Source organism: Plectropomus leopardus, chromosome 23 (assembly GCF_026936395.1).
Source record: "Plectropomus leopardus strain MGB_pleo_1.0 chromosome 23, ASM2693639v1, whole genome shotgun sequence".
In the NCBI taxonomy this organism is placed as follows: domain Eukaryota; kingdom Metazoa; phylum Chordata; class Actinopteri; order Perciformes; family Serranidae; genus Plectropomus; species Plectropomus leopardus.
The window spans coordinates 10,243,549-10,270,582 of record NC_142198.1 but is presented as its reverse complement, the minus strand read 5'-3'; the positions used below and the strand labels follow the sequence as shown (position 1 = coordinate 10,270,582).

The following is a 27,034-nucleotide window of genomic DNA, read 5'->3' as shown; positions in this document are numbered from 1 at the left end:
TCTGTACAAACACTCACACGAGCACAAGGAGTGACACACAGAAAGACGAAGTCTCTCAGAGTCATCACTGCATAAGTGCAAAACAAAGCGGTAAGAGTTGAATTACAAATATAAGTACATGATAGTGTTACAGTAACTTAGTCTAATAAAGAGCCTGCCAATGGCAAGGGTTAGATGGCTATTAAATAGGAACTGCGAGAAAAGGGGAGGGGAAGGGGCTTTCAGTATACTAGAAAAAATAATCAAAGAGGTTCATACAATGATATATTAAAAAACAAACAGAACAGGAAAGTCAGAAGAGAATTTACTGGGTCAACATGCAACAAAAAGATGAGTCCTCCTCTCCTCTGCACGCACGCTGATTCAAAGGCTTGATGATTCAGCATTTTATTGCCACAATGAAACCCGAACAATTAATTTGATTCCCTTACTGTAGCAGTTCTTCTTGCTACAGTAAATAGACGGTCAGCACATCTGCATGATGAATTAGCCGGGAATTCAAACCTGCAGCAACAGCTGAACGTGAAGCAGCAGAACAGAAGACACCACACCACAAGGCTCTACCCCCCACACTGCAGTTTGGCTTGGAAAGTTGCTCGCTGCTCATAACTGTTCTGCCTTGTTCAACAATAGCGACTGATGGCATGAGCATTTAGTTTTAGCATGGCTCTGTCCAATTCCCTTAACCCTACACTTGTAAAGCTGCTCCAAATGTGATTAAAATAGTGCTGAAGTGTACTAATGTCTAAAGCAAAATCACAATGTTTTCTCAAGGACAAAATACAGTGCCAACTATTCATACAAATTACAAAAAACCCCAGGAAATTTATAGTAAACATATATTTTAAAAAGGCAGTCAGAATGTTCTGTTTTTCATAGCAACTATCTGCATAGCTTGGTGACACGAGAAAAGTGATGTAAAGCTTAAGTTGGTAACTCTTTTGAAACTGTCATTTTATTCTGAAAGAAGTGCATGTGAAAAAGATCATGTCCCTTCTCCTTCTTCTTTTCTCTTCTTCAAATGGTCTTTGCTAGAATCAGTTGCAGCTTACGACAAGAAAAAAGAGTAGGCAGATGTATATGATTTTTTTGACAGTTTTATGATTTTTTTTAGCTTTAATGTTTAACTTTGAATGTACACTCGTGAACTAACCACAGCCATTTATTTGTTAAGCCCTAGGTTCTCCTATTTCATGCTTCTATCAGACAAGATCATCCAGATGGATAATCATGATGATGGAGTACCAACAAATTTGGCAAAACTGTATTTCCATACTACACACACTAAGCTTAGAAAAGTTTACAAGATAAACTTTAATTGGAATTTACCTCTCTGAAACGTGAGCAAATTGGCTTGATTTCTTTCAAAAACACGGAAGAAGGCAATAAGCAGCTTAAGAAGAAATTACCCAATAATAATAATAATTTTAAAAAAAAAGGAAAAATAACAGGACATTTACCTGAAACTTAGCACACAAAAAAATCAAACAAACAAACAAAAAAGAAACAGAAAAAATAAAAGTCAACAGGGAAATTACTTGAAAATTGACTTGACTTTAAAAATATTATTATGATAAATATAAAGAAAGTTTTCTGGATTTTTCCCCTAGATTTTTTAAAAACAATTTTCTAAATCTAGTGATTTCTTACAATATGCAAAACATTTCTTGCCAAGTTGTTTCTTGCCCCCATGTTTTCAAGATAAAAACAAATCAAGGGGCTCATTCCTTAATACCGCAAGTCCTTTGTTATTTTGACATATGTGAATGTTGTTAATTATTGTCAGTGTGATTCGATGTTAATTTCTTTGCACTATCATTTTGGACAGGAGTGTCTTGCAAAAGAAAGAATCCCTAGTTATATAAAGGTTAAGTAAATTAAATGTATTCTTGAAATTGATTAAACTCTCTTCATGACCACAGTTTTGTACATGTAGTAGGTGTAAAGTACAGTATGCCTACATGCACTCACACTAATATCCAACTCTACCCAACAGTGGGCGACCACTCCACTCACATCTGAGGGGATTATGGTGGGAATCTCATGCCAAATGCGAGACTTGGCAGCCCTGAAGACACAGTCTAATGAGATGAAAACACATCCTGTTGCAGAGTGTCTTACTCATCTGCTGCACTCCCAGACAAGTGCCTCAATCCCATGTGATTAGGCGATTTGGGTTTCAAGTGCACCATCACTGTAAGGCCAGCCTCTAAGTGAGGCTGCTCTAAGGGCAATTAACCCAAGACACAATCGCTGGCCACACTTGTCTGTTTGCTCTCTGCAGCCAGGGAGCGAGGGAGGCTTGTTGTTGTTTACCAAAGGCCCTCTTGTCCTTGCGGTGTGACCTCTAAACCTCCAGTGAGCTGTGTGCTAGAAGTGTGTGTCTGTGTGTGTGTATTCCCGCTTTGTCTGCTGGGGGTTGGGGTGTCAGGGAAATTCACAGTCTGTGCTGAAGCAAAAAGGCTTTTAACATTGATTCTTTCACCCACCCGGCGCAGGACGAGCTCAGAGGGCACAGGAGGGGGTGCGGCATGTGCGTGTGTGTGAGGTATGAGTGTGCGTTGGAGGGATAATGGGTTGATAGGTGCTGGTCCGCTGGTCACAGTTACATAACATACTGGTGTTACGATGATCTATCAAAGAAAATTAAAAGAGCAAGATTTAAAGATTCAAAGGGAAATATTTGCTAGATAAGATGGGGTCAAAAGAATCATTTCGAGAAACAGCTATTTGTACATGAGATGCTTAATGCCTCTCTGATTTCCCCAAATTACTGTCCCTTTAAAAGAATATACAGAATATTTTGAAACATAGGTGTACATTTTTTTGTGTGGTTGGGGGGGGGCTTATACTTAAGCTGAAAATTGATGCGGAAAAAGCAAAAATAGGTGCAGCTTATAGCTTATTCTGTAATTTTTCTTCAAGAATATGCTTTAAAGCGTGACTGTACATCACCTTTGCTATGAATTCAAGTATGAATGTTAAACAATAATAAATCGGTGTGCTTTAACAATATAGGAGAAGGTATTTCATGAATAATAATCTTGTTGCAAATACAGTATATAATTTATTACATTTCCAAGATGCTACCATTTTCAACAGATGCCTTCATGACCTTGATATTGGTGTTAAATGTAATTGCTGAAAATGTTGTAAGAACAGTGTTACAATTATTATTTTTTTTTACAAAGCTACAGCACAATGTCAATATTTTATATCTGCATAAATGGAAAATATATTTCCATTGCACAAGGGGTGGGAGGTCAGTGACAATGAGTGCATTATTGAACCATGTGATCAATGGGGCTGGGTCACCACAAAGACTGTACTGCTGGCAGGGAAGCAGAGCAGTATGGGGCAAACTGTAATTGTTGGCTGGGACAAATGGATTAACCTCTCACACTAAATGGCTGTGAAAAATAATGGAAAGTCATAACATAGAAAAATCAAACCCTAAAGATATTTAGGTTTCCTTTTCCTTTAGCGTTGCCTTGTTTTCTTAATTCATTTGGTCCTGTTTAGGTAAACATTACGCCTTTGGAAAATTACATACACACATAAGCCTCATTTACTGCCCTTAAGCTGATTTCCTTCCGTGCCTCCACCAAAAACTTCCAATAAAACAGTTGGCCGCATTCTCATTTGCCTCACCAGTTAACTCAATAAGCCTACACTCTGCCAACATGGGTGTATCCAGGTTTACCCAAATGACCTTGTCCTCTCTATGCTCAGCGCGTGGAGGTCTTTGGTACGATGTCTGCTCAATAAAATAGGCCAAACATCAAAAAAGGTGCATTGTGAGCGGTCTTTCCAGTCAGTTAGATAACGTGAGTGAGATAAACATTGGCTACTTCATTTGTTCAATGCCAACAGGAGTCACCAAAGTGAATATCAGATGGTACCAATGCTCAGCCAATAAATCGGTGCTTTCCTAACCACTGCTGTATGGTCTGTTGTCAAATACAAGCAGCCATCATCTTCCATACTGAGGTCAACCTCAGCTGTGGGCATCCACACACTCACCACCACCACCAGAGTTCACATCTCAGGTGATGAATCTTATTGAGGCGCTTGAGCCAAAGGCATGCACGCAGCCTGAATTCTGAGTGCTGTTTTGGGAGGCTTGTTTCTGCCATCCACCGAGAGCTCCGACAGTAGAGTGAGAGCCACTCTGCCCTTCTCTCTCCCCATCTCTCTTTGTAGTTCAATATTTGATGCCACTCCTAAGTGATATTGTTTGTAGCTCCACACTGATGGAAAAAAGAGATGTGGGCACTTGTGCCGGGAACTAACTGTACCAGACTATTACAATGTTCTCTCAAATGAAAAATAAGCGGGATTAAAGGTCTATTATTAAACTGAAGGACATTCAAGATAACAAGAATAAGAAAGCTGTTGTTCTTGGACCAAATCTGGATGCTGGAAATCTGGATGCTGGATTATCTACAGTATCTCTTAAAGAGCAAGTGAATAATTAAATCAATAACAGTTTGGTGGGAACAGCTAATTGTAAAAAAGGAAAACAAAATTTTACTCCACTGCAATTAATTGCTCTGTCCATCTCACATTGACTCTGTATCCTGACGAAAGGTATGTGAGGAAGACTGAGAAAAAAACAGAGCTGACACCACACAAATTCACAAACTAAGCACAACGTTGTCAGGTTGAGTGACCTAGGATGTGAATCTCCATCTTCTTTCTAAAACATTGGCATGTTTAGCTAAATGTCTGCAGGGTAAAAACCCTCCAAAAGTTGAAGCTGGAGGATGACACGGACAGGAGAAACCAAAATGACTGCTTTTGGACCTCTGCCTGTCTCACACGAGAAGCAATAATACAAAATTAGAACTAAAGTTCATAAGAGGAGAGAGAGGATTGGGGACAATGAGGAAAAAACAATGCAGAAATGGTCACAGAGGGTTTCCAGGAAGAATACATCCACAGAAGAGAATGAGATATTTGAAGGAGAGAGTCTGCAGAGATGGACAGTAAAGAATTGACATACAGCGGCGCTGGGAAAATGTATACATAAGGGACACGTCGGGCAAGAGAGTTGCCTCCAGGCTGTTGGAATGAGAACAAACAGATTTTTTTTGGAGGGTGGGGGGATACAGAAATTAGAGTAGTAACTCACCAGAGTCAGCAAATTCTGAGGGGACAGTAGAAGAAAGAGAGATAGGAAGACATAAACAGAGAAAAGATAAGTCCAGGTAATATTTTGTGTGTTAGCGAACATTGAATCATTGATAGGTATTATTCCAAATTGTAAGTCAATAGTCAATTAGATTATGTAACAGAAAAAAATATTTGAGCCTAAAATAATTTGATATATTGAGAAATATGCTATACTGCTTTCTTGTTGAGAGTTAGATGAGAAGATTGATACCACTCTTATGTCTTTACACTAAATATGGAGATGGGGCCGAGGAAAGCTTAGCTTAGTTCAGGTTAGCTTAGCAAAATGCCTGGAGGCAGAGGAAAACAGCTAGCCTGGTTTTGTCCAAAAATGAGAAAACTTACCACCTCTAGAGGTCATTGCCAACTTATGTTTTGCTTGTTTAATCTGTATAAAACTTTAAGTATGAAAATGAAGCTATGGTAGATTCCTGTTACAGAGTAAAAACACAACCAATTTAGCTTAGCATAAAGACAACACTGTCATTTTTATGCCTATGCACTGGTGATGGCTGTGGCGGAGGATTTTATGTTTTTGGGTTGTCCAACCATCCATCACATTCTCTTAAACGACACAAAGCTTCAGTTGGACTAAATGATAAACTGTTTTTGGACAAAATTCAAGAATTTATACCCTAATTGTGACAAAATTTCATACAAATTTCTCATAGGACAAAATGATGACGTGATGAAATTTTGTGTCATAATATTCTCCAAAAACACTTTCTACTGTATGTAGATCTTCTGTGCTGCAGGGAGGGTTTGTTTAACTTCAGATAGAGATAGCTGTGTCCCCCTACTTACAGTTTTAATGCTAAGCTACGCTAACCACCACCTCAAGCTCTATGTCTTTTGCAGTAGTGTTAACCTTTTCATCAAACTCTCAGGAAGAAAGTGAATAAATGTGTTTCCCAAAATTTCTTTATCTTGAAGAGAGACAGACATGCATACCCACACATACTAAAAGACACCCACAAACACTGACAAAGGTTTTTTAAATACCAAGTATTTGGTATGATGTCCAAACTAAAATCTGGCAATGACTGCAGAAATGATGCCTCCTTGTGTTGCAATAGATGTATCACTGTTAGCCTTGACGGTGAATAGACATGATGTGACAGATGTTAATACTAATCTAAAATATTTCATTTGTTTTGTCAGCCACAATACAGATTAAATACTGCAGGAGGAAGGGAGTAAAATACAGGAGCGAAGAATCAGAATTTAAGCCAGGAAAAACCCTGCACACACAAACACAAATACACACACACACACACACACACACACACACACACACACACACACACACACACACACACACACACACACACACACACACACACACACACACACACATCTCTAACTATCCCCACTCTAAAAGTAAAACAAGTGAAATGTAACCAGTTCCCAGCACTGGCAAAACAACCTCAGACTTTCCTTTAGCTCGGGAGCACAGGCGACTTTATTTTGAGAATTGTCCATAAAAATGTATGGACAGAGTCCTGTCCCCCACCCCTCCCCACCCCACTGAGCCTCACTTAAAGCCTAAGAGCACGCAAGGACAAGCAGCACAGCCCCTGATGGATGAACCTGTTCTTCTCTCTCCACGCTGCTAGCTCAACAACAAAATGCTCCTTTGCATTAGTGATATCAGTGATTGTGCACAGAACATCGTCACTCATCTCCGAATGGGGCCGACCTTTATTACGGTAATGGATAAATGATATGATTTAACACATTAAACAAAGGAGGCATGTGATGAGTGCATTCTTAAATGCACTCAAGACCAGTATCATCGTTACGTGCTTGCTGGATGCGTGAAAACTTCCAACATGCCACATGGATATTTCAAAATTATGCATTCAGATCAAACTGAAGCCGAAAGTGTTGCTTTTGTTCTCTCTGATAATTTATTCAATCCTTGTGTCATGTCACACTGTAGTTGTTGTTTCAGTGCATTCATTCCCAGTCAGTAATTTGCCAAAAGACTCATCAGTCAAATCTGGTATAACATCCTCACATTTCTGCTGCTGCAAAAAAAAAATCCACTTGAAAATCCTTTAAGAAACAACATTAACACACGGTAAATGAGTTTTTGGATTACTTTAGATGCTTGGTAGTGATTTAGACCCCAAAAGAAACAAAAAACAGGCACCTTTATACTTTTGCATGTACAATCCAGTCTATCAATCTTCATCCAGTCAAACAAGCAATAAATATTTCAGTCTACTATCTTCAGTGGGTGTTAGCTGTACCGTAAAAAACCCAATGACAAATGACCCTCTCCAGTACATATAAGACTGGTCATACTGACTTCCATTCCCTGCAAAGGCTGTGATTTACATTTTAATCACTCTGATGGAAAGACGAATACACTCAGAAACGGGACGCCTTGGATTTAGTGTACAACCAGTTGATGCATGTTAATGGGCACTTGAAGGCCCGTCTCTGCACAGCTTATTAATCTTTCCTGAGCTGAATCATTCGAGGTTCGGCTTTCAAGGAATGTAAAGTCATTTTCAGAGAAAGCTGCAATGCCTCCTCGCTACAGAGCAGACGTCTGCAAATGTATTTAGTCTGATCATTGCTTTATGCGTATAAATGGCTCTTTAGCCTTGTCCTATGTGGTATTTCGTTGCTTTTAATCAAACCACATGCTCCGTAGATACCCTTCTCTGAAAACTAAAGGGAATGGGGGAATAAAAACCACATCATACTGTAAACAGGAATTAGCATTTAACATTTTTTTAAGGATTAGAATTCATCATGCATGAAATACAGCTTCCAATTCAAAGACCTTTCACTAAAACTAAAAAAGAACACACTCTACACACTAAAAACTCCAAACCCATGTTGCCTGTTTGCTCATGTTAATGTAAAATTTTCTTCCCCCTCGTCTCCTGTGATGGTTGAGAATGGGATGACACTGCACCTCCCCCGGCGTATTAACATATTCATCCCCTGCGTCGAGCACTGACACTGCCGTTTTACATTTCCTTTAGCTAAGCTAATAGGCCTTGATCTTGGATTAAAGGGAAATGATCTTCCACCTCAGCTGGGCTCTGACACAGCACCAAGCTCGCCATGTCTCATATGGGCTATTTTTAAAAAGAGATCAATTCAGACTCAGCATATAGGGCCTACAATTACATTTGAAATATTAATGATGAGACACTGGTTTTGAAGTGGACTGTAACATGGAGTATTTGTGTACGGATGAAAGTGGAGTGAACAAAAACTTTGCCAAAGACACCATATGGATGCTCGGTGCTGTTATTTGTAGCCAAGAATGTGAGGTCAAGTTCGTGATGTGAGCATATTTTTTGTGCTCACGACAATTTTCTGCCAGTACAGGTGCAGAATTTTTTGGTTTTTGCACATTTCCGGCCATCTGGAAACAGGATTTAGGTCATTTTACGAGAAAAAGATAGGCATGGTGACAAGTGTAAGACAAGATTAACCTGAAAATAGACAATTATAGACAGTAAAAAGAACAAATGTGCTGCATATCCTGCATTTTATGTGAAACTGATAATTGAAGAGTTCTATGTGCAGTTTGTCTGATGGTCTTACCTTCACTTAAAGGGTCCAACGTGTGAATCATCAGCTGGAAAATGCTGTTCCTCATCAAGCTGTTGTGCAGGGAGGCGGAACTACCCCCCCTCTGAAGTCGAGGCCTGGCCTGTGCGAGGACAAACATGGTGTCAATCAAATATCATTCTGCCTGGGATGGGACTATTTACCTATGTTTCCTACAAGCAAAAAAATATTTTCCTTCAGTTCTTATTGCTGTCATTAAGCACACATGCTGATATTAACATCAGTCTATCAATTGTAAGCACTTTACTAGAGCCATTTCTAATCCAAGCTGTTTGGAATATGATTCCCTAATCCTCTTTTGCATAAAACCCCTAAGCGGAACCTGCAACCCAGTAAAACTATCATAAAATGCCTCAGCTTCTTAAAAATATAAGCCCCATGGGTTGAGACGGGCATTCACAGTTTAAGTGGCATGTGAGTTTTGTCTCCCAAAACAACCCTCGCCAAGGTCACTCCAGCAGTTGAAGCCGAACTTGAGGACTGTGGGAAATTAGGCACCGTTGCAGGTGGCAGCTGTTTGGAATGCGGCCGCCTTTGGCTGCCCACAGGTGATGCGTAGGCACAGGAGGTGTCAGGTGCTAATTCACAGGCCCATAAGGGTGTGAGCGGGAAGGAAAGGGAGACATGTAGACCGGCATCTTGGCATGACCCTGAAGATTCTCCTTCTGCTGCTCTGTTTTATCTGCTTCCTTTGCAATCTGGATGAAATCCTAACACTCTGGTGTGCTTTTTGGAAGTATAAAAGCACTAAAAGAGTCTGAGGTTTTCTAAACACATGCTTCTTCCTGGCTTGTCTTTTACATGCTGTGTACAAAATGTAACTGTTGAAAAAAAAAAAGGCTTCAGAAAGCAGACGGAGCTGCTCTCTGCACACAGGGAGGCTGAAGGTTAGAGATAACAGTGTACATGTCTTGTTCACAGTATGGCGGGAGAAACACAAGTTTACGCTACTACATCTACACAGAAACAGGGACAAACACACAAGCAGACGGGAAGAGTGTCAATCAGACAGGACCTACCGACAACTTGCCGTCATCCTCCGGCGCCCCAGGACTTGCCTTCTCATCCAACACAGAGAGAAGAAGAAGTAAAAGGGGGGAGAGGGGGAGAAAGAGAAAACAGGACATAGATGTGAAGCATGCCGCACACAACCACACGGACAAGACGAAAAGACAATAGAGACGTTACAGCACAGTTACAGGGGTGGTGATGACTGACTGTGATGTAAGTGGACAAGACTTGAGGGACAGATTCCTTCCCACTGCGGTGCATGCCTACTGTGTCGCTCACAAGCTGAGAAAGATTGGATTGTCTGCTTGAATTTCCTTGAAATTTGCCCCAAAAATGTCATTTCAATATCACTCGTGTGAGTGAAGGACGTCAACTTCAGAACCATCAGACCTTCTGATGTACCTTGATACTCGCTTTGCAAAAGTAGAGCAACGTGATGGTGAAAAAAAAAATTAAACTTTTCAAATGAAACTAGTTTGCCACTTTGTGAAATACATTTCATATTCATTTCATATCTATATTCTTGAGAAGATTGATATGCATGTGATGTCTATTTATATTTAATATGAAGCTAAAGCTAGCAGCAGGTTATCATAGCTTAACACAGAGACTGAAAATGTCAAGGGTAACCCCAAAAAGCCCACTTTTTGACAATTCAAGCCTGATTCTACCATCAATTTCACAGTCAAATCGTCGCATTGGCAGGAATAGTTGATTATAAAACAAAGGATCATTCCATTCTGGTAATATGCGGGTGCTGAATGCCTGATACAAAGAACTACTTGGTTTCTCCTAATAAATCTTGACATACAGTCTTTCAGAATAATGTTATTAATCAGAGCACTCGCATAGGAACATAGCACTATCAGCATTATGAATATTTCTCTCTCTCTCTAAGAGTAAGTTGAAAGTTATATTTCCAACCACGTGAAACAAAGGGGATACGTTCTGTTGGTCTATCATTTTCCTCTGCTTTTTAAGCTGGCACAAATATAGTGCCAACTGTTGAGGGAACAATTGGCACAGCTATATTCAAAGGGGTCCCTTGAATTTTCACCTAGAGATATCTGAAGGAAAATCAGGTTTCCAGGGCCCACAACTCTCCTGTAGCCTTGAGACGGCTTGTTCCCAGTAAATGTTTTGTTCCTTACAATCAATGTACTCCTTGAAATTAAAGCTTTATATTTATCTTTTTTAAGTCTAAGAAATAATGAATCATGGTACACATGTATATATAGACACATGACACCCTAAAACAGGATTTTTGTGAACCTCAAAACGTTAACTGTACCAGTATTAGTCTACTTTTATTAACATATTTCACCTAGCCTATACAGACTACTAAAAAAAAAAATCCTGAAATTCAGTTATGGCTTTTGGTGTTTAACCCCAAGAGTTTCAGTGACCCCATCTGGTTCTCCAAACATTTCGGAAACATTTCTCTGCTCCGTTTCAGCACTATGGACAGCGCTGCACTAACAAATGCACCCCTACAAACAAAAACAGCACTGGACAACACATCCTCTGATAAAATGAATTCTGATGCTAAGTCAATATGACAAATAGTTTCATTGGGTGTTTCGGCACTTCTGTCTGGGGTGGAAAAATGTAAATCAGTGTCGCAAATGAGAATTTGGAATGATGGGGAAAAAAAAGAAAACCCAACAAGTAAAAAAAAACATAAAAACATGATTCAACAATCAGTCAACAACAGGCGAGGCCTGACCAGGTCAGATTTGACTATGTAAATTCTAAGTCAGGGACATCCCTAGAGACTAGAGGAAACAGAGCTCCTGGCTCTGTCCAAAGCCACCAAAATCCATATACAAGTGCCTCTTTAGCTCACTAATCAACACGTTTTTATGAAAAACTATTCCTCAAAGTAAAGTAGTCGTGACCCAAGTGTTGTAAAAACTCCAAAACTTTGTCCAGTTTTGACGTGCTAACTTGCCTCTGAGAGTGGGCATGTGCCAGATCATACCAAAGACTTTTAACAATCACTCAATTCTCCATTCTGCCATCACTCTCAGCGGGCCTCTCTGGCATGTGCAGTACTGTAACATCTATTTTTGAAACAAAAGCCTTTCACCAACTGCCTGACTGAACTGCGCTTACTTCATCTCCGAAAATGCGTGTCGCTTAAGGCCTCTGTTTCGGGGGAGAAGCACAAAGCCTTTGTTCAGATCTTTGCATATCAAGGCTTTGTTTCACAGCCTACATGCGTTTCACACAGAAATGTTGAAATGTGTGAGGCACTGGTTAGTGTTGATAAAGTGCACAATGCCAAATGAAATGCAGGAAATTATCCAGTTTGATCTTGTGAGTGTTTAAAAATTCAGGGCAAACATACACATTTTGAGACAGGGCCTTCAGGCTTGTCAACCCAGTCATTCATTTGCATGCTAAATGATGCTGCAGTGCACTGAATATTAAATCTGTTGATCACGGTGCAGGGGGGAGGAGTGTGGTTTCAACTCCAGTTCATGGGGTGAAAGCTCATCCCAACAGATTTATGGATATTCAAAAAAAAGGATAATTATATAGCTTATCTTTTCTTGACTATAGCCAAATTAGAAACGCACTAAATCAAATAAAATTCACCAAATTAACAAAAAAAATTTATTTGAAATAACTTTTAATGGGATTTTTTCATTTTGAGAAAACTCCACAACTGCAGTCGTGTGAATGTCAGTACCCAACGTGTCCCACTGTTTCTGTTCAACAGCCCATAATTTACCATACATTAGGCTTGCATGTGTATAGCTACAGAATAATTACAGAAACGGGGGAGCTGAAATTAAACATTTGCCCAAGCAGAAGCTGAGCTAATCCTGAGATTTTCCACCGAGCAAATCAACTATACCCTCATTTTTTCCCCCTATTTCATATCTTCAGGGTAATTCCTTGCACACTCGAGGTATAATTATTCTATTTAACTCCCTATCACCCTCCTCAAAGGCAAAGTCAGGAGGGTTAGGGGAGAACAGGTGAATGTGCCAGATAGAGATTACGCCGTGGGTCGCTCATTAAACCAGCGTTAAATATTATGACTAATAATCACATAGGGAGATTAGTATGTTCTCTGGAGTTTGTGTGTTCTCTAATACCGCCGGCTCTGCCTTCCAGTTCTTACGTAATGTCACATCAGGATCATTCTTGGAAGAGGATCAGCTGAGGGAGATAAATGTCCCTCTGCAGCCGCATGCATGTAACGCCGTGTTACAGAGAATTATCGATGGAGAGTGTGACATCACACAAAAGCACTTCCGCCTTCGACTCTCAAATTGCCCACAGCTTAAGGGGGGAGGGGCGGGCGTTACTTTCGGAGGAATCTGAGCACATTGGTGAAATGCTGAAAACAGAGCTGGAAGTCCTGATTTTCGAACATCAGTTGCGGATTACAGGTCTTTCCATATGCAATCCAAGCACATAAAAGAGGTCTATTTCTGGATGAATTTGATTTGCATTTCCTTTATGCCTCGACATCCAAGCCAAATTACATAGGAGAATAACAGCTTTTTTTAACACGATGTTTCTGGCTCGCAAATGGCAGTTTGATTAAATCCATCATAGCTGTGCTTGATCCTTCAAATCCTTGATATACTCCCTCATATACAATGACTTGTGGTAACAGCAATCAGCAGTACATTTTATAAATCTTATGAGTTACTTTCGATATCACTTCTACTTAATTTCCTTTTCAGGACTGCTTGGTTTTCTGACTGTTTGCAGGGAGTCAAATTCCAAAATCTAAATATGGATCAAATAAAGGGACCATCATTTCTGATACTGGGGCCTCATCAAAGAAAAATATCTTGACTGCTTGTCCTAACTGAAGTTTTAAAGAAAAATCCTAGCTTCCCATTACAGAATCAAATCCCAATGGTAGGACCAAGTCATCATTTTGCCAGTCATACCCAAGTCTCAAATCTTTGCAGTCAAGTCTCAAGTTGAGACTAACAAGTCTAGAGTCAAGTCCTAAACTTTGAGTTTTGAGTCCTAAACAAGTCATACTGTGCTCTTTCATTAAGGAAATGAATTCATGGCACACTTTTTTATTTTTTTTCAGCTGTTAATCTGTGGGCTTGGGGAAAGGTATCATGTATTTTCAAGTCAAATTGCTTAAGTCTGAATTCAGTCATGGCTCATTGGAATTGTTTGATTATATCAAGTTGAGTCTAAAGTTATCAAATTCGGACAGGTCCAAGTCATGTGACTCAAGTCCACACTTCTGTCAATTCCTGAACTCACCTTAAAAATGCAAAACTATAACTGTAATTTGATTCTTCAGTCAGTGGAGGAGAGGAAACCCCACCTCTCAAGGAGTTTTATTCTCAATTATTGCCATTAATTATTCAATTTGAATAATTTATGGACATTTAAAGAGTCATACAATTTGAGCCTTTCAGTTTTTATATTTCTTTGTCCATGTTCCTCATTGTCATTGCCATACAGACCATTTAGGGGGGTTATCTTGAATTTAGCACCGGGTCTATGCCATCCTAATTTAGGATCCCAAACTGGGAAAATCCCTGAGTAGGGATAGTTCTGTGACATCAAAAATCCAAATTGTAATCCTAAAATGAGATAAGAGGAACTTCTTGTATTGAGTCTCATGGTTCTCACTGTAACACTTGGTTCTCCTGACATTACAATACACCACTTACTGTTATTTCCAAAGCAATAAATTATCCCTTCAAGACTCAAGCGGCATCATGTTTTGAGATTTTAACAAGTTCTGCACTGAATGAATAATGCCATAAATACAATGAGAAAGCTGGAAAAGTAAATGAATGAATGTGGTGTAGAAACTATGAAAGTTTAATCTCGCACGCTAAGATTTTATAAACTGCCTTACCTAAAGTATTGTATTGTGTATTGTGCATATTGTATGCTAAATATTACGCTACTTTAAATAAATGCCAAATACAGCAAAATAGGCCCTTTACAAAGTATATAATAGTTGTCAAATGGTAATATGGTGAAAAATAATGTGCTCAAGCAAAGAATCATCAAGCCAGACTGACTGGCTTTTTTAAAATGAAAGTTGCAGTAGAGCAGATGTGACATTTCTTGCATGCTAAGTTCACTATGATATATACATATATGCTATAAATAAAGCACCTGCAAGCCTGTGTATGCAAAGATATTCGAAAACCAGACTGCCTGGCTTGTAAAGCAACCTTGCAAAGTGATATCTTGCACAGCTCCAGGCGTTTGCCTGCACGTGCTTACAGTAGGCAGCCTGTCTGTCAAAGCATGACAGAACACCCTTTGAGATTTGTCCATCTAGATTCATCATGTTAGAGCTAAACTGTTGAGTAGCAAGACTGAGCAGCATCTCTCTCTCTCTCTATCTCTCTTCCTCTCTATTCCCGTTTTGCATGAAGATGATAATGATGATCTTCAAGGAAAGGAGGGAAAAGATGCACAACAAGTCAAGAAGCCATCCACTTGCTAATTAGTAACCCCTTCATTTTTCTAACAAGCAGAACTAATTACAGGAGCTGCCACAACGCTGATTTCCCACAAGGCAATGCTCACCAGGACTAAGCCAAAATTGCTTCCTCTGACTCCCTCCGCTCCTCCCATGAACCAACGAGACTCAGGCTTTTGGGAGACAAATAGGGGGGAGTAAAAACTGCAGTGTCATTTTTGCAAGTGAATGCAAAAGGTTGGGTTTGATCAGGAACAAGACATTTCCCTATCAGCACTCCATGTGCTTCTCGAGTAAAGTGTGAATCCTGAGTAAATAATAATGTCGCTTATTCAGCAGATTAAATGTGCAATGTAATGTTTTAGGTAGAATAATGACCACCTCCAAACCTGATCAAATCTCGGAGTTTGCCGTTCCTGTCAGTTCAGAGCTGGTTTTGATCTGATGCAGTAAACAATGAAAAGCCTTGCCGGAGTTCTTTGTTTTTGAGATTGTAGCAAACAATGAGCACACGTTTCTGCCAGGACTCTGCATTTATATTCTGCAGCATGTCCACTGTGCTCCTGCTGCAGCACTTTCTGCCCCAGATTTCTTTTTTTTTTTAGCTGGCCTCTCCTGTTTACTGGCATTAGAGTTTTTGATGAAGTTATTTCTTGTCTTTTGTATGGGTTCAGCTGTATCAGTACTGGTCTTACTGTCTCCTCAGTGCGTGATGCATTTTACAGAGAAGTGGTTCTCAACAGGGGCGACCGGACCAAACTCAATCGTTGACAGTTGCCCAAATCTAGTTGCCCAGAGGAAACTGGGCAGCACTGCTTTTTTTTTTCCAGGTATTGGTTATAGGAACATGTCAGCACTGTGGCACCCACAGTACTTTCCAGTTTTCTCAGTATTGCTGTGACATTCTTGCTTATTCTGCCTTCTTCATGACGTATTCCTCCATACATCAATGGATTACTGTTTGAGTATGATTTTCTTCTCTCTCTTAGTTTCCCTCTAGCAAGTATTATGTCTTTCCCATATCAATGCATTATCTCCAGATGACATTTTGGATAACTAACGTCCCACTATGTATACACACAGAGTCATAGACACTAGCGGCAGTTCCTAGATGGGACAACAAAAATGGAACCACCAAAAGCTTAAAAGGTAGAGGCATCTGTGCTCCAGTTGCCCACCAATGTAAACTGAAACCAAGATAAAGTACTATACTGTATTACTGTCGCCCGGATTCTGAGATTGTTGTCAATGCTTTTAGTGAACAGGAGCTCATCTGTAACATGATGAGAAGCTCAAGGTAATGTTGAAGTAAACATGCTTGCTCTGCAACCTGGGCGAGTTTTGACACTCCTCCAAACTTAATATCTGATATCTGAATTGCTGATTTCTCTGTACATACAAATGGAACCAGGACACTTTAGAGTTAGACTGATGTCCAGTTTTGCATGCCTGGTCTGGTGTACAAGCTTAAACTGGTTTGATTTTTTGCAAACTGTCTCAGCCTCCATATGTCATTATAGCACATTCTGGTGGATTAAAAAAGTAGCCTACATTAGCAACTGTACTGTACTGAAAACTGCACTAATACGGCAACTTGTTGGAACTTTTGTTGGATGTTTCTTTTTTTCCACGTCACTCACTTTGAGAGCTAAGATACCTCCTCATTTAACTATAAAAACCAGCATGAGGTGGCAGCTGTTGGGAGTGAGATTACCAGGGATCTAAAAGTTTTTGGTAAATGACCATCACTAATAACAAGCAAGGCCACATGCTGTTCGTTATATTGTATGTAATCTCCAGTAATTATCACAATGTAAAACATGCTTTTTTTGTCTTCAGTCTGATCTCTTGCGTGCAGCTGATGTTAGGGCCTACATTAATGATGTAACAGAGGTGCATATTTAATGGATTCAGCATGGCGAGAGAGCTAAGATTAGACAATATTTTTTTGTTGGGACACAGTGTCATTATGTTTCTCTTGGGAGCCACTGCTGAGTCAAGTGCGACACCTGGTAAAACTTGGTATACTGGGCTGGCCTGGTGCTTGGCTTTATATCAAACTGGTTTGGACATATTTACACCAGCTCAACCCAAATGTGCTTTAATAGACTGAATGGTGTATATATGCATAACATTTACAGTGAAGTTTTACTGTAAATGTGTGTTCTCCAACCATTAGAACAGGTTACCTGTCTGATTTATTTGTCTACTGACAGTCATTCTCATTATTATTTTAAGTCCAAAGATCCAGCTAATTGATCAGTTTTCATGCGGGCTTAAAGGATAAGGCTAGTCAACAAATCCTGGTAGAAGACTACAGCCAAGACTGTCACTCAGTACTTTCTGATTTCCCCAGCCTGTCCACCATCCTTCGCCCATTCGTTCCCTGCATAAATCTTTGAAACAAATACATCATTTCACTTTTTAAAAAAGGCTTGGTAATTTCCTAAATCAGCCAGGCATTGTAGACTTAATCTCACATTACTGAAACGAGAGTAAACTATGCATTTGTTATGGACTATTTTCAGCTGTTGATGAAAACACATCTGCTGCTCTACTGAAATCTACAACAGCAGGGTCATGTTAATGAGATTAAGTCAAAATAAACAATAGTTTTCACGTTCGTCTTAATAAAAAAAATGAGCTCCGTGTCAAAGAGGAATAAGACATAGTAGGCACTGTACACATAGGTATTTCTTGTTATTCTGATCTACTGATTTTTTTGGTTTTGGTTGGGTTTTGGTCAGTTTTAATTTAGCTTTCCAATTCAATCCTACTTAAATATTCATGAGCAAAGCAAACATCAGCAACTAATTCTGATTTCCCATCTAGACTGTAAAACTATTACTTTATGGCACCTCATCCACATTATCCTGACCACTGACTTGCTTTGTTATTTTGTTGCATTGTCAGCAGTTGAGCAGACAGTCCTATCACAGGCAAAGTGCACACACAGAAGACCCTTTATCTTAGCGAGGAGGTGGAAGAATGCAGAGGAAGCTCTCTGCTCGCCAGTCAAGTCAGCCAGTCACGTTTAGCACCAATAGGGTAATATGCTGATTGAGCCCTTTCAGGTCACCTTGGTGGCCTGGGGTGGGGGAGGGCTGAGGGTCAGCCTTGTGTATACTTCGTCCATCAGTGATGGACATAACAAGTGGTCACCCTCTTAGACAGGCACAGAGGCTTTTAGCAGATTCGCTGAGCGTCAGAGCGTTTTCTAATTAGCTCATTAGAGACTCTCTGATTGCAATCACTTCCATTTTAAGAATTTACTCTCTTAAATTTGGTTTAAAATTCTCTGTGGTTATCTGCAACTGTGAGATCTATACTCCAGTAATCACCCTGGATTTCACAAATTACAGGTATTACATGAGCCACAACTCTCAGGCAGATGTAATGTACAGCTACTGCAGCTTAGCCAGGCTGATGTTGAGGGTCAAAAATCCCCCCGAGGAAGAAGCTAAGTATGTAAGGCCCGCCAGTCCTCGGCCACCTCTGACCATATGCGTGGTTTCTGTCTCACTGGGTTGTGTGTGTCATTTCATACACAAGCGAGATAGGGATCTCTGTGCCCTTCACATGATGCTTTTACAGTGCAGTTACATTAGCTAATTTGACCACGCTTTCAAAAATAGCCCTTGATCGATAAGGCTTTCAGTTTCTTGCAAGCCTCAAGGTTTCACCTTCAGGCTGTCCCTTGGGGAAAAAAGGGGAAAAAACCAATCCCTCATTTCAAGTATCCCAGAATTTCTTTGTATCAGAGGCTGGCAGAGCTAAATCTGAACAAACGTATGCATTGACCTTTATGACCTTGACTAAGGTCACGTGTGAAAATAATTGTAAAATGCAAACATAGGGCGATAAACATCATCAGCTCACATCACACCTGGTGATGTCCAAACAATGGACAAGTCAACTAGAAATGGCCCCCAATTAGGACAACAGTTAATGCTGGAGCCAGTGCTATTTAGACTGTCTGGGTCACTTCAAAATACACTCTCATTAAGCATTAAAGACTAACAAGGTTAATGATCCAGGTCTATTGAGACCCACCCCTCTGTGTGGACCATCTCTTTGAGCATAGCCTCTTTGATCAACTGTCTGCGTAACCTATTTCAGGAAAGCAGCCTTCATTTGCGGGATGACTTCGGCTTTGTCTTAAGTCTTCCCTTCAACTCTTGTGTCAGTTAATTTTAATACAAAGAGTGCAATGAAGACCAGTTGTTTTAACCCTAAACTATGAAATGGCATGACAAAGTATAACAAAAAACACGAAAGACAACAACAAGGGTGTTTCATAGCTGGCTTTTTTTTAAGGCAGATCTTAAATATTGCTGAAATACTGATTCTGTTTAATGTGGCTTTCCACAAGGTGTTGTGAGTAGTTCTTGATGCCAAGAGTGATGGTGAAAATTAACCCCACATTTCACATAAATGCACAATCAGAAGGGGAAGGATTGAAGGTGAAGCTTAAGGAAAAGAACTGGAGTACGGCATCACAGCCACTAATGTTTAAACGTGTTCAAGTCCAGTGAAGTAGATGGTGCTGTCCATGGTACTGCACCAAGAGCAAAGACTGGGTTCAGTGTGACTAAAAATAAGCATGTCGTCTGGTCTGTGCTGAGCTGCAGCTACTTGGCTTTACAGTTACTCACTGACATTTCAAACCATTTATGGCAGTGCTTTACCACCGGAATAAAGTCAGAGCGATAAATGTGTCAAACGAAAACAACAAATTAATTTATATGAACTGCTGGTTAATGCAGGCTTTATTCCTTTAAAACAGTGAAGACAAAATTATTTATGCATGAAGTGTTTCCCACAGAGTTGGAATCTATGTGTGGCAGCAGCTGAAGATGAGGGGAGGGTGTCCCTTTTTTAATCATTCTGTGTCCCCTCTTTAAATTCAGACATTTTTGCAGGTCCATGAATGCAGTGCAAGCGGACCTTGTCATGACTGTTTTTTTTTCCTCGCAGCAGTTTGAGGAGTTTGCGTAATGGGATAGATAACTGATCTGTTGATTCAGTCAGAGCTGATCAAGTCAGATCGATGGATGAAAGAAACAGCTGCTGCAGTGGTGAGTAAGAGCAAACTTTTAGAACCAGCTCAACGAACAGTTCTCAAGTGAAACTCAACAGTTGAGTTTCACTTTCAGTGCACTGGGCGTCTGCTGCTTCATCTGTGCCCAGACGATGCTCTGCGCTCTAAGAGGGGTGTGAATGAATAATCGAACGCTATATATATTCTCTCAAGCAAAGCACAAGCATCACTTGATTTAAGAGGATGCACAAAAACATATTTTATAGAGGTACAAGAATGAGGAAAGACTGTTACTGCAGTTAAGTCTTTGTGTATTGGCATAGTATGACATCCGCTGCATGTACGCATGCATGTTTCAGTTGTATACATATGCATGTGTGTAAAATCACAGGGATGTATGTATGCAAGTATATGTGTATATGGTTATGTGTGTGTGACTGAATGTGTGTAAGTGTGTGGGTATAATTATGGAAGTATCTGTATGTATATATACATGTTTGAGATAAAGTTCATGAATTAATTTTGGAGTAACTGAGAAGGGGAAGGAAATAATAACTTTATACCTCCTCCTGCTCCTTTTTGAACATGTAAGTTTTAATTTTTGTTGGTTATTAGAGTATATTCATTAAGATCATAATTCATTTTAATTATTGTTATTTTGTTTTATTTTTATCTTTTTGTTCTGTTTATTTAGCATATTAAAAATAAATAGCAATTAAAATCCTAGCACTCCTAATTACAAAACTACAAAATCAATACGGGATGGTAAATGTTTTATTGTGGCATGCCTTCACAAATAAATTAATGTGTGGGAAACCCTGGGCATAGTTTCAAAACTGTGGTTTACATACAGAAACTACAAGTATTTGCTTTGTTCTCATTCTGTCTGAACTTAAATTCACCAACAGGATTTTGAGAAAAAATAAAAACTTCATCATCATTATACCATTATGCCAATTTTCAGCCAGCTTTGTATAATAACAGTGTTAGTATGTGGAGTGTTAAAATGAACTGTGGTAAACTTCCCTCCATCTTGCCAGCGCCCAGACCTCCCTGCTCATCTCCCAGCTCAAATCCGCCAGATGACGCATTTAGGGCTGTTGCTCAAACTACAGATTGTAAACGTATTAGGTCACAAAGAGTATAGAAACAGATCAGAAAGAGAGCTGCCCCCCCCCCCCCTCTTTCTCTCCCTCTCTTTTTCAGACTTGGATCAAATTCCGATCAGAACGGTAAAACTAGGCAGTACTGATCAAATATGAACGATTCTGTTACTGAGTTGGGTATTTCTGATCTAAACTGTTCTCAGAAACATATTTTAGCTTACCGTTTAACTATTATACGAGATTATAAGTGTGTTACCTGAGAGCAGAACTGATGTACATATTATGTGATGAGATGAAGATAAAATGAATATTTTGGTGCAGAAAACCATCAAGTTCAGAGGCAAGTACACATTTCTTTTTGTTGTGTAAGCTGGCTCACAATGGCTCTGCTTTGCATGTATAATGATCTTTTCAGGGCAAAACTAATAAGCTTCATTGTTTTGTTTTGTTTTTAAAGCAGACTACATTGTGCTTTTGATAAAAACTCAGACAAAGACACTGTAATGAGTGACAGGCTGACCTTCTAACTATTAATAACACTGAGGGGGCCGTGAAGAGTCCACTCTGAGAAGAATGGATGGGAAGTCAAATAGTGCAATAACCAATTGAGGACAACATAAAAAGCAACCATCAGCACCTGTAATGCAAATTAGAACTTCGCTTGCACAATTATTACCAATGAATGCAATTAAATTAAATTTGAACAAAAGCAGGGTGCTGGCGAGGGACGACGACACAGCCAAGAGAGCTCACAGAATAAAAGCAGACAACAGAAGAGAGACGGTCAAAGTAGCAACTCTGGCTCAACCCTAAATTCCTAAAACCTGACACTGCATGTTTTGATTGGCCGTCACTTTAATCTGAACAATACCTTTATCTCTATTGACTGGTCTAACTGCCCAACAATAAGGTAAAACCTCCAAAACAGGAAAACTAATTACTGGCTCTACAGTAGCGCTCTCCCCCCTCCTTACCCAAGGAGCCACAGCTGGAGCGGATAATAAAACTTGGACTCCTCATCGTCATGGTGAGATCAAAGTCACAGGCTTTCTATTTTTAAATGATTGGACTCTGGCTCTGTTGTTGCTGGCTGAGCTAAGCGCCAAAACCCTTCTGTTTTGGAGTAGGTGTATACTGTACATGCGTGCAGACACATGGATATACAACCTCAAAACTACACCGATGAAGGCCTAAACAAAGACAGCTCACCTTAGAGTCTCAGAGTTAAACTTTAGGCATTAAAACCACTAATCTAACTACTTTTCCTCTACTCACTGCCATGTATAACTGTGCTTCTGTATTTGCTGTAAACTGCTCTTATTTTGTTTCTACCCACTGCCCGGTAACCTTGGGCCTGCGTGAAGCAGGCTTCTATCTACCTTTCCTTCAGCTTAAACCAAGGTTACTTCTACAACTCTTCTTTTAAAGAATATAAACATGAATACTCTCATCACATTCCCAAAAATACAGACTGCAAATCAAGTAAAAGGGCACATCCCGTACAAATGATAGCGAAGAATAGCCCTGCATTTTTTATAGTTTAATCATGGTAACCAACAATCGTTACACGCCTGCAACTAAAACTGAGGTTTTTATTGCAGACATTTCCTAGAAATTAGCTTGACAACTGCTTTTATTACTGCAAAATCCACTCAAGCCCAAGGAGGCAATCTGAAACAGATGTAATTTATAATTTGGTTGGAATTTAGCAGAGCACATCTGGATTTCACTGAAAATTAGGCACTCATAATGGGAGATAATCCCATGAAAACGTCACACAGGACTAAAATAAGCAGCAAGTGCAGGAGTTCATGCAGGGCAGCCTGGTATTATGGTCTATGAGGTGGGAGTTCACTTGGATTGGAATGAATAAAAATAAAAAATAAAAAAATAGCACAATGCAGAACATGGCACTGGATTTCATGAGTGAATATACAAAAGGTGTACAGCATCATGGTGCCTGAATGAATGTCTAAACTCACAGCTAGGACACACAAACAGTCTGCTCCCTGCACAGAACCCGCTTTGTAAGTGATCTTCGAAGCGCATCCTGATGGAAGATCTCGCCTCTGTGACGCTATTTATAGCTTGGTAATACATCAGAGGTCGCACCTTCCATCTCAGCAGAACCAACATCTGCCTCGATACACACTGGCTTATCCAACACTGACGATAGAAGGCATCTAGTAATGTGGTTGGATGCAGAATCTTACAGAGACCTTTCAAGCTCTACTAATGTAAACAAGTTTCATTCTCTTTCTTGGGTGTCTTACAACTTATTCAATTCTTATTCTGGCATCACTCTCATAGGGATTTTATGTATTGAACTAGTAAAATCACATTTAGCTTACTTTTTCATGGGAAGATGCTCTTTGCTTTTCAACAGCCAGTGGTCAAGTTATTTGTGGTGTGCTGTTAAAAGCTGAAATGACAGTGACGTCAGTATCATCACTGACAAACTCGTCTGACTCTCACGATGATGGTAACGACTAGAAGGGGGCTCGTCACCGCTGTGTCTTCCGTAAAATGGTAGCGCGCAAAGTGCTGGCTAATCTGATCTGCCTGAGCCAGTATTTTCAAAAGCAGCCAGTCAGTCCATCAGCCAGACAATAAGAGAGGCCACAAGATAACAAGATAAGCCTGGGCTGTCCTGGTGAGGTGGTCCTGGGGAGGGGGGGGGGTGCATATGATGAAAGTCCCTACTAATGCCAGACAGTACAAGTCTGAACTGCTGTGCCAAATAAATCTGACTTTCAGGCCTGATCTTAGCTTTTTAAAGTAAGTTTAGAAAGGGTGTTACAATAGCTGTAGTGCTCAGTGTTACATATTGGAATGGGGAAAATGCTACTTTTCTTCACTCACTCTAGGAGTGTGGTTAAGATGCCAGCATTGATTGGCTTGGCTTACTGGTCCATCTTTTTTCTTGCACACAGAAAAACAAAAGAAACTGGTTGGACAAATGATTGCTTCAGTAGGAAACTATCAGCATGCAAAGCAAACTGTAGCAAACGCACACCGGTTGCTTTTCCAGTGAAAAATGGCCAAAGCAGAGCAAAACAGGGAGCTAGTGATATTCATACTCCATCTTGTGCTGCCATGATCTCCCCAGGCTTGTGAGGGAGAAGTAAGAGCCTCCAGCTCTATTGTGACCTTGAACTGTGTCTCTACAGTCTGTGTAGTAAGGATTTACTGTTTGTGTGGGTGTGCAATGCGTTCAGATGGGGGCGGAAAAGGCATCATGCGTTGGTGAGCTCCTTTGGCCCTTCTTTGTGACCTAGTGGTCAGTAATCAGTCCTTTGTGCATGGGCCCAAGTCATCTCTGAGTCACTGACAACACCACCAGACTAAGAAGCTTAACTGTAAGAGAACATGCAACAATTAAAAGCAGGGATACAGTAAAAATGACGTCACCTATGACCTTAGAGCCTTGTAACTCATAAGGCCAAGATGGGTGACACTGTAGCCACTCTTCGGCACTACTGCCGAGGGGGGAATGACGTGACAGATGTGTCAGAGTAGCAGTAGCATGCAACATGCAGTATACTACAAATAAACAGCAAAAACAGACACTATAGTGCTATAGCCTCAAAATATGTCATTATTAATTTATTATTTCATTTATACATTCTTGTGAATTTTTATGTGCTTTATAATTGTTTTGCATCAGTTTATGGTGAAAATGTCATGATACTTCCTGCTTCAACTTTGACTAGTTGCTTTTGAGGTTGCATTCTGACACCTTTAGCTTTCAAACATGCACTGAAAACCTGAAATTAGCAGCACTGTATGTGAGAACCCAAATTATTTGGCATTATTTGGGCATTTGGGCATTAAAATGGACTTAACTTCGCCAGCTCCCAAGCACAATGTCTGAGTAATATCCGACTGAGCCCTGAGTCTGGATATTTTTGCAAGTGGGCATGTTGATGACATTTCTATTATTCAGTTTGCATGCAACCAGAAGAAAACAATCATCTGAAGGTGAAGAAGAAGGGACATTTACACAAAAGATGGCAACGAAAATGTTTTAACAGGGATGAGGACAAGATTTGGGAACTTATGTTGGTAAAGGCCAACACCAAAATAGTCAAAAGAAAAATTCAAGGAACACCAAGATGGCTACGGACCATGGTGTAATCCATGTCTTTCCTGCCTACTGCATGCTCTGGTTAGGCACCACCCAACACCTAATGAAACAAAGTATTTCCAGGAGGAAACAGGGCAATCTCCTGTTTTGTGCTACATGTGTGATAGGCTAATCTGGAAAATTCCTAGTCCTGATTCTCCACACAAGAAGGAAAACTGTGTCAATCCTGAAAGACACATTCTGATTTTAAACAGAACTGTTAAAAGTAGATGAAACCACAGAAAACACAGTCAGTCTGCAGGGTTGCGTCTCATAGTGGTAGAGGTGGCAACCTAACGTGCTGGGTGAAGGCGGAGTGCCCTTGTTGTGAGATTAACCAGCAGCTAAGCTCTCATTAGGTAAACAAAGGTATTAGGCACCAATCAGGCCAGAACTAATAGGTAAATACATCCTTCCAACATCTGTTTGGGTTAAAGATGAACAAATAAAATCACATCATTGATTGGAAACAACTAAAGTGACGACGAAGCAGGAAGGCATGAGAATATTTAAACACTTTTGAGTGAAAGCTGCATCAATATTTTCGTACTAGTGTTTCAACGAAAATTAATTCATTGTTTTGGTTTGATGGCCAACAAATTTACTGTGTGTGTACTTGTAGCGTCATTCTCATCTGCAGCAAGAAGCTGTTTTGCAAAAGCTCTTTAAAAAACCCAAAACAAACAAAAACACTAAATGTCAGACAGACAAAGTTAGCAACTAGTTGATGAACATATTGGAGCCTTTGGTAGATGAAGATACAGATAATCATCTCAGGAGTTGATGGAATGCAAAATAGAGTTCATACAAGGGACAATACTGGACTTACATTCATTAGATGGTCAGAAACACAACTTCAAATGAAGACAACCGTTGCTTCATGACTTCTGAATATCCAAATAAGCAGCTGTTTGCTAACATCCCACTTGAGCAAGTGCACCGGAGACTTTCACTGAGTGAGTGGCTAACTTCCAGTTTAGCACTCTGCTAATTTGAATTTATTTGATTGTGTGGATATTCTAGACTTTCCAAATGTTATTGGAACAAATGAATAAAATCCCAAAAGTGAAACAAGTCATTTTGTGGCAGTTGTGACCAAGAAGCAACTTCCAAGGTTGAAAAAAATGAAGCCAGTGTGGAAGTGCCAAATACTGCAATTCCTCAAATGGCCACTTGAGGCTGGCTCAAAAAGCGAGTTGATTCCCAAGAAAAACCATGTTAAAATGCCAAACTTTACAGCAGAAATAAACATGTTAAAACACTCTGGTTAAAATAAAAGAAGAAAAACGTTTTTCTCTCTATAGCTAATGTCCCTCTTCATGATGGGGGTGAATTTTTATATAAAGCACCTGATAACATTTTATTAAGGACTAAAGTTATACACGATTAGGGGCAGGGCAGGTTGGAGTGACAGACTGTCTGCAAGGCCTCACGACAATCTATGAGTCACAGCTCCACCCTCTTGACTATATACAGTCACTTCCGGCTCCAAAAAATAAAAAATAAAAATCCAAGATGGCAATGGCTTCAAAACAAGA

General features: G+C 39.9%; 1 protein-coding gene across 10 annotated transcripts in view; it reads right to left on the bottom strand.

The window, feature by feature from the left end:
* slc24a2a (solute carrier family 24 member 2a) overlaps positions 1–27,034 on the bottom strand; it is a 61,440-nt gene that overhangs the window by 18,856 nt on the left and 15,550 nt on the right. For 4 of the 10 annotated variants that reach the window (XM_088074069.1, XM_088074068.1, XM_088074067.1 and 1 more), the window contains 3 exons: positions 9,795–9,843; positions 8,749–8,857; positions 5,135–5,149 (listed from right to left, as the gene is read on the bottom strand). In XM_088074069.1, coding sequence (XP_087930195.1) covers positions 5,135–5,149; positions 8,749–8,857; positions 9,795–9,843 — 173 coding nt within the window. The remainder of the gene's footprint in view (positions 1–5,134; positions 5,150–8,748; positions 8,858–9,794; positions 9,844–27,034) is intronic. The other 6 variants (XM_042512181.2, XM_042512185.2, XM_088074070.1 and 3 more) reach the window with 5 other exon arrangements.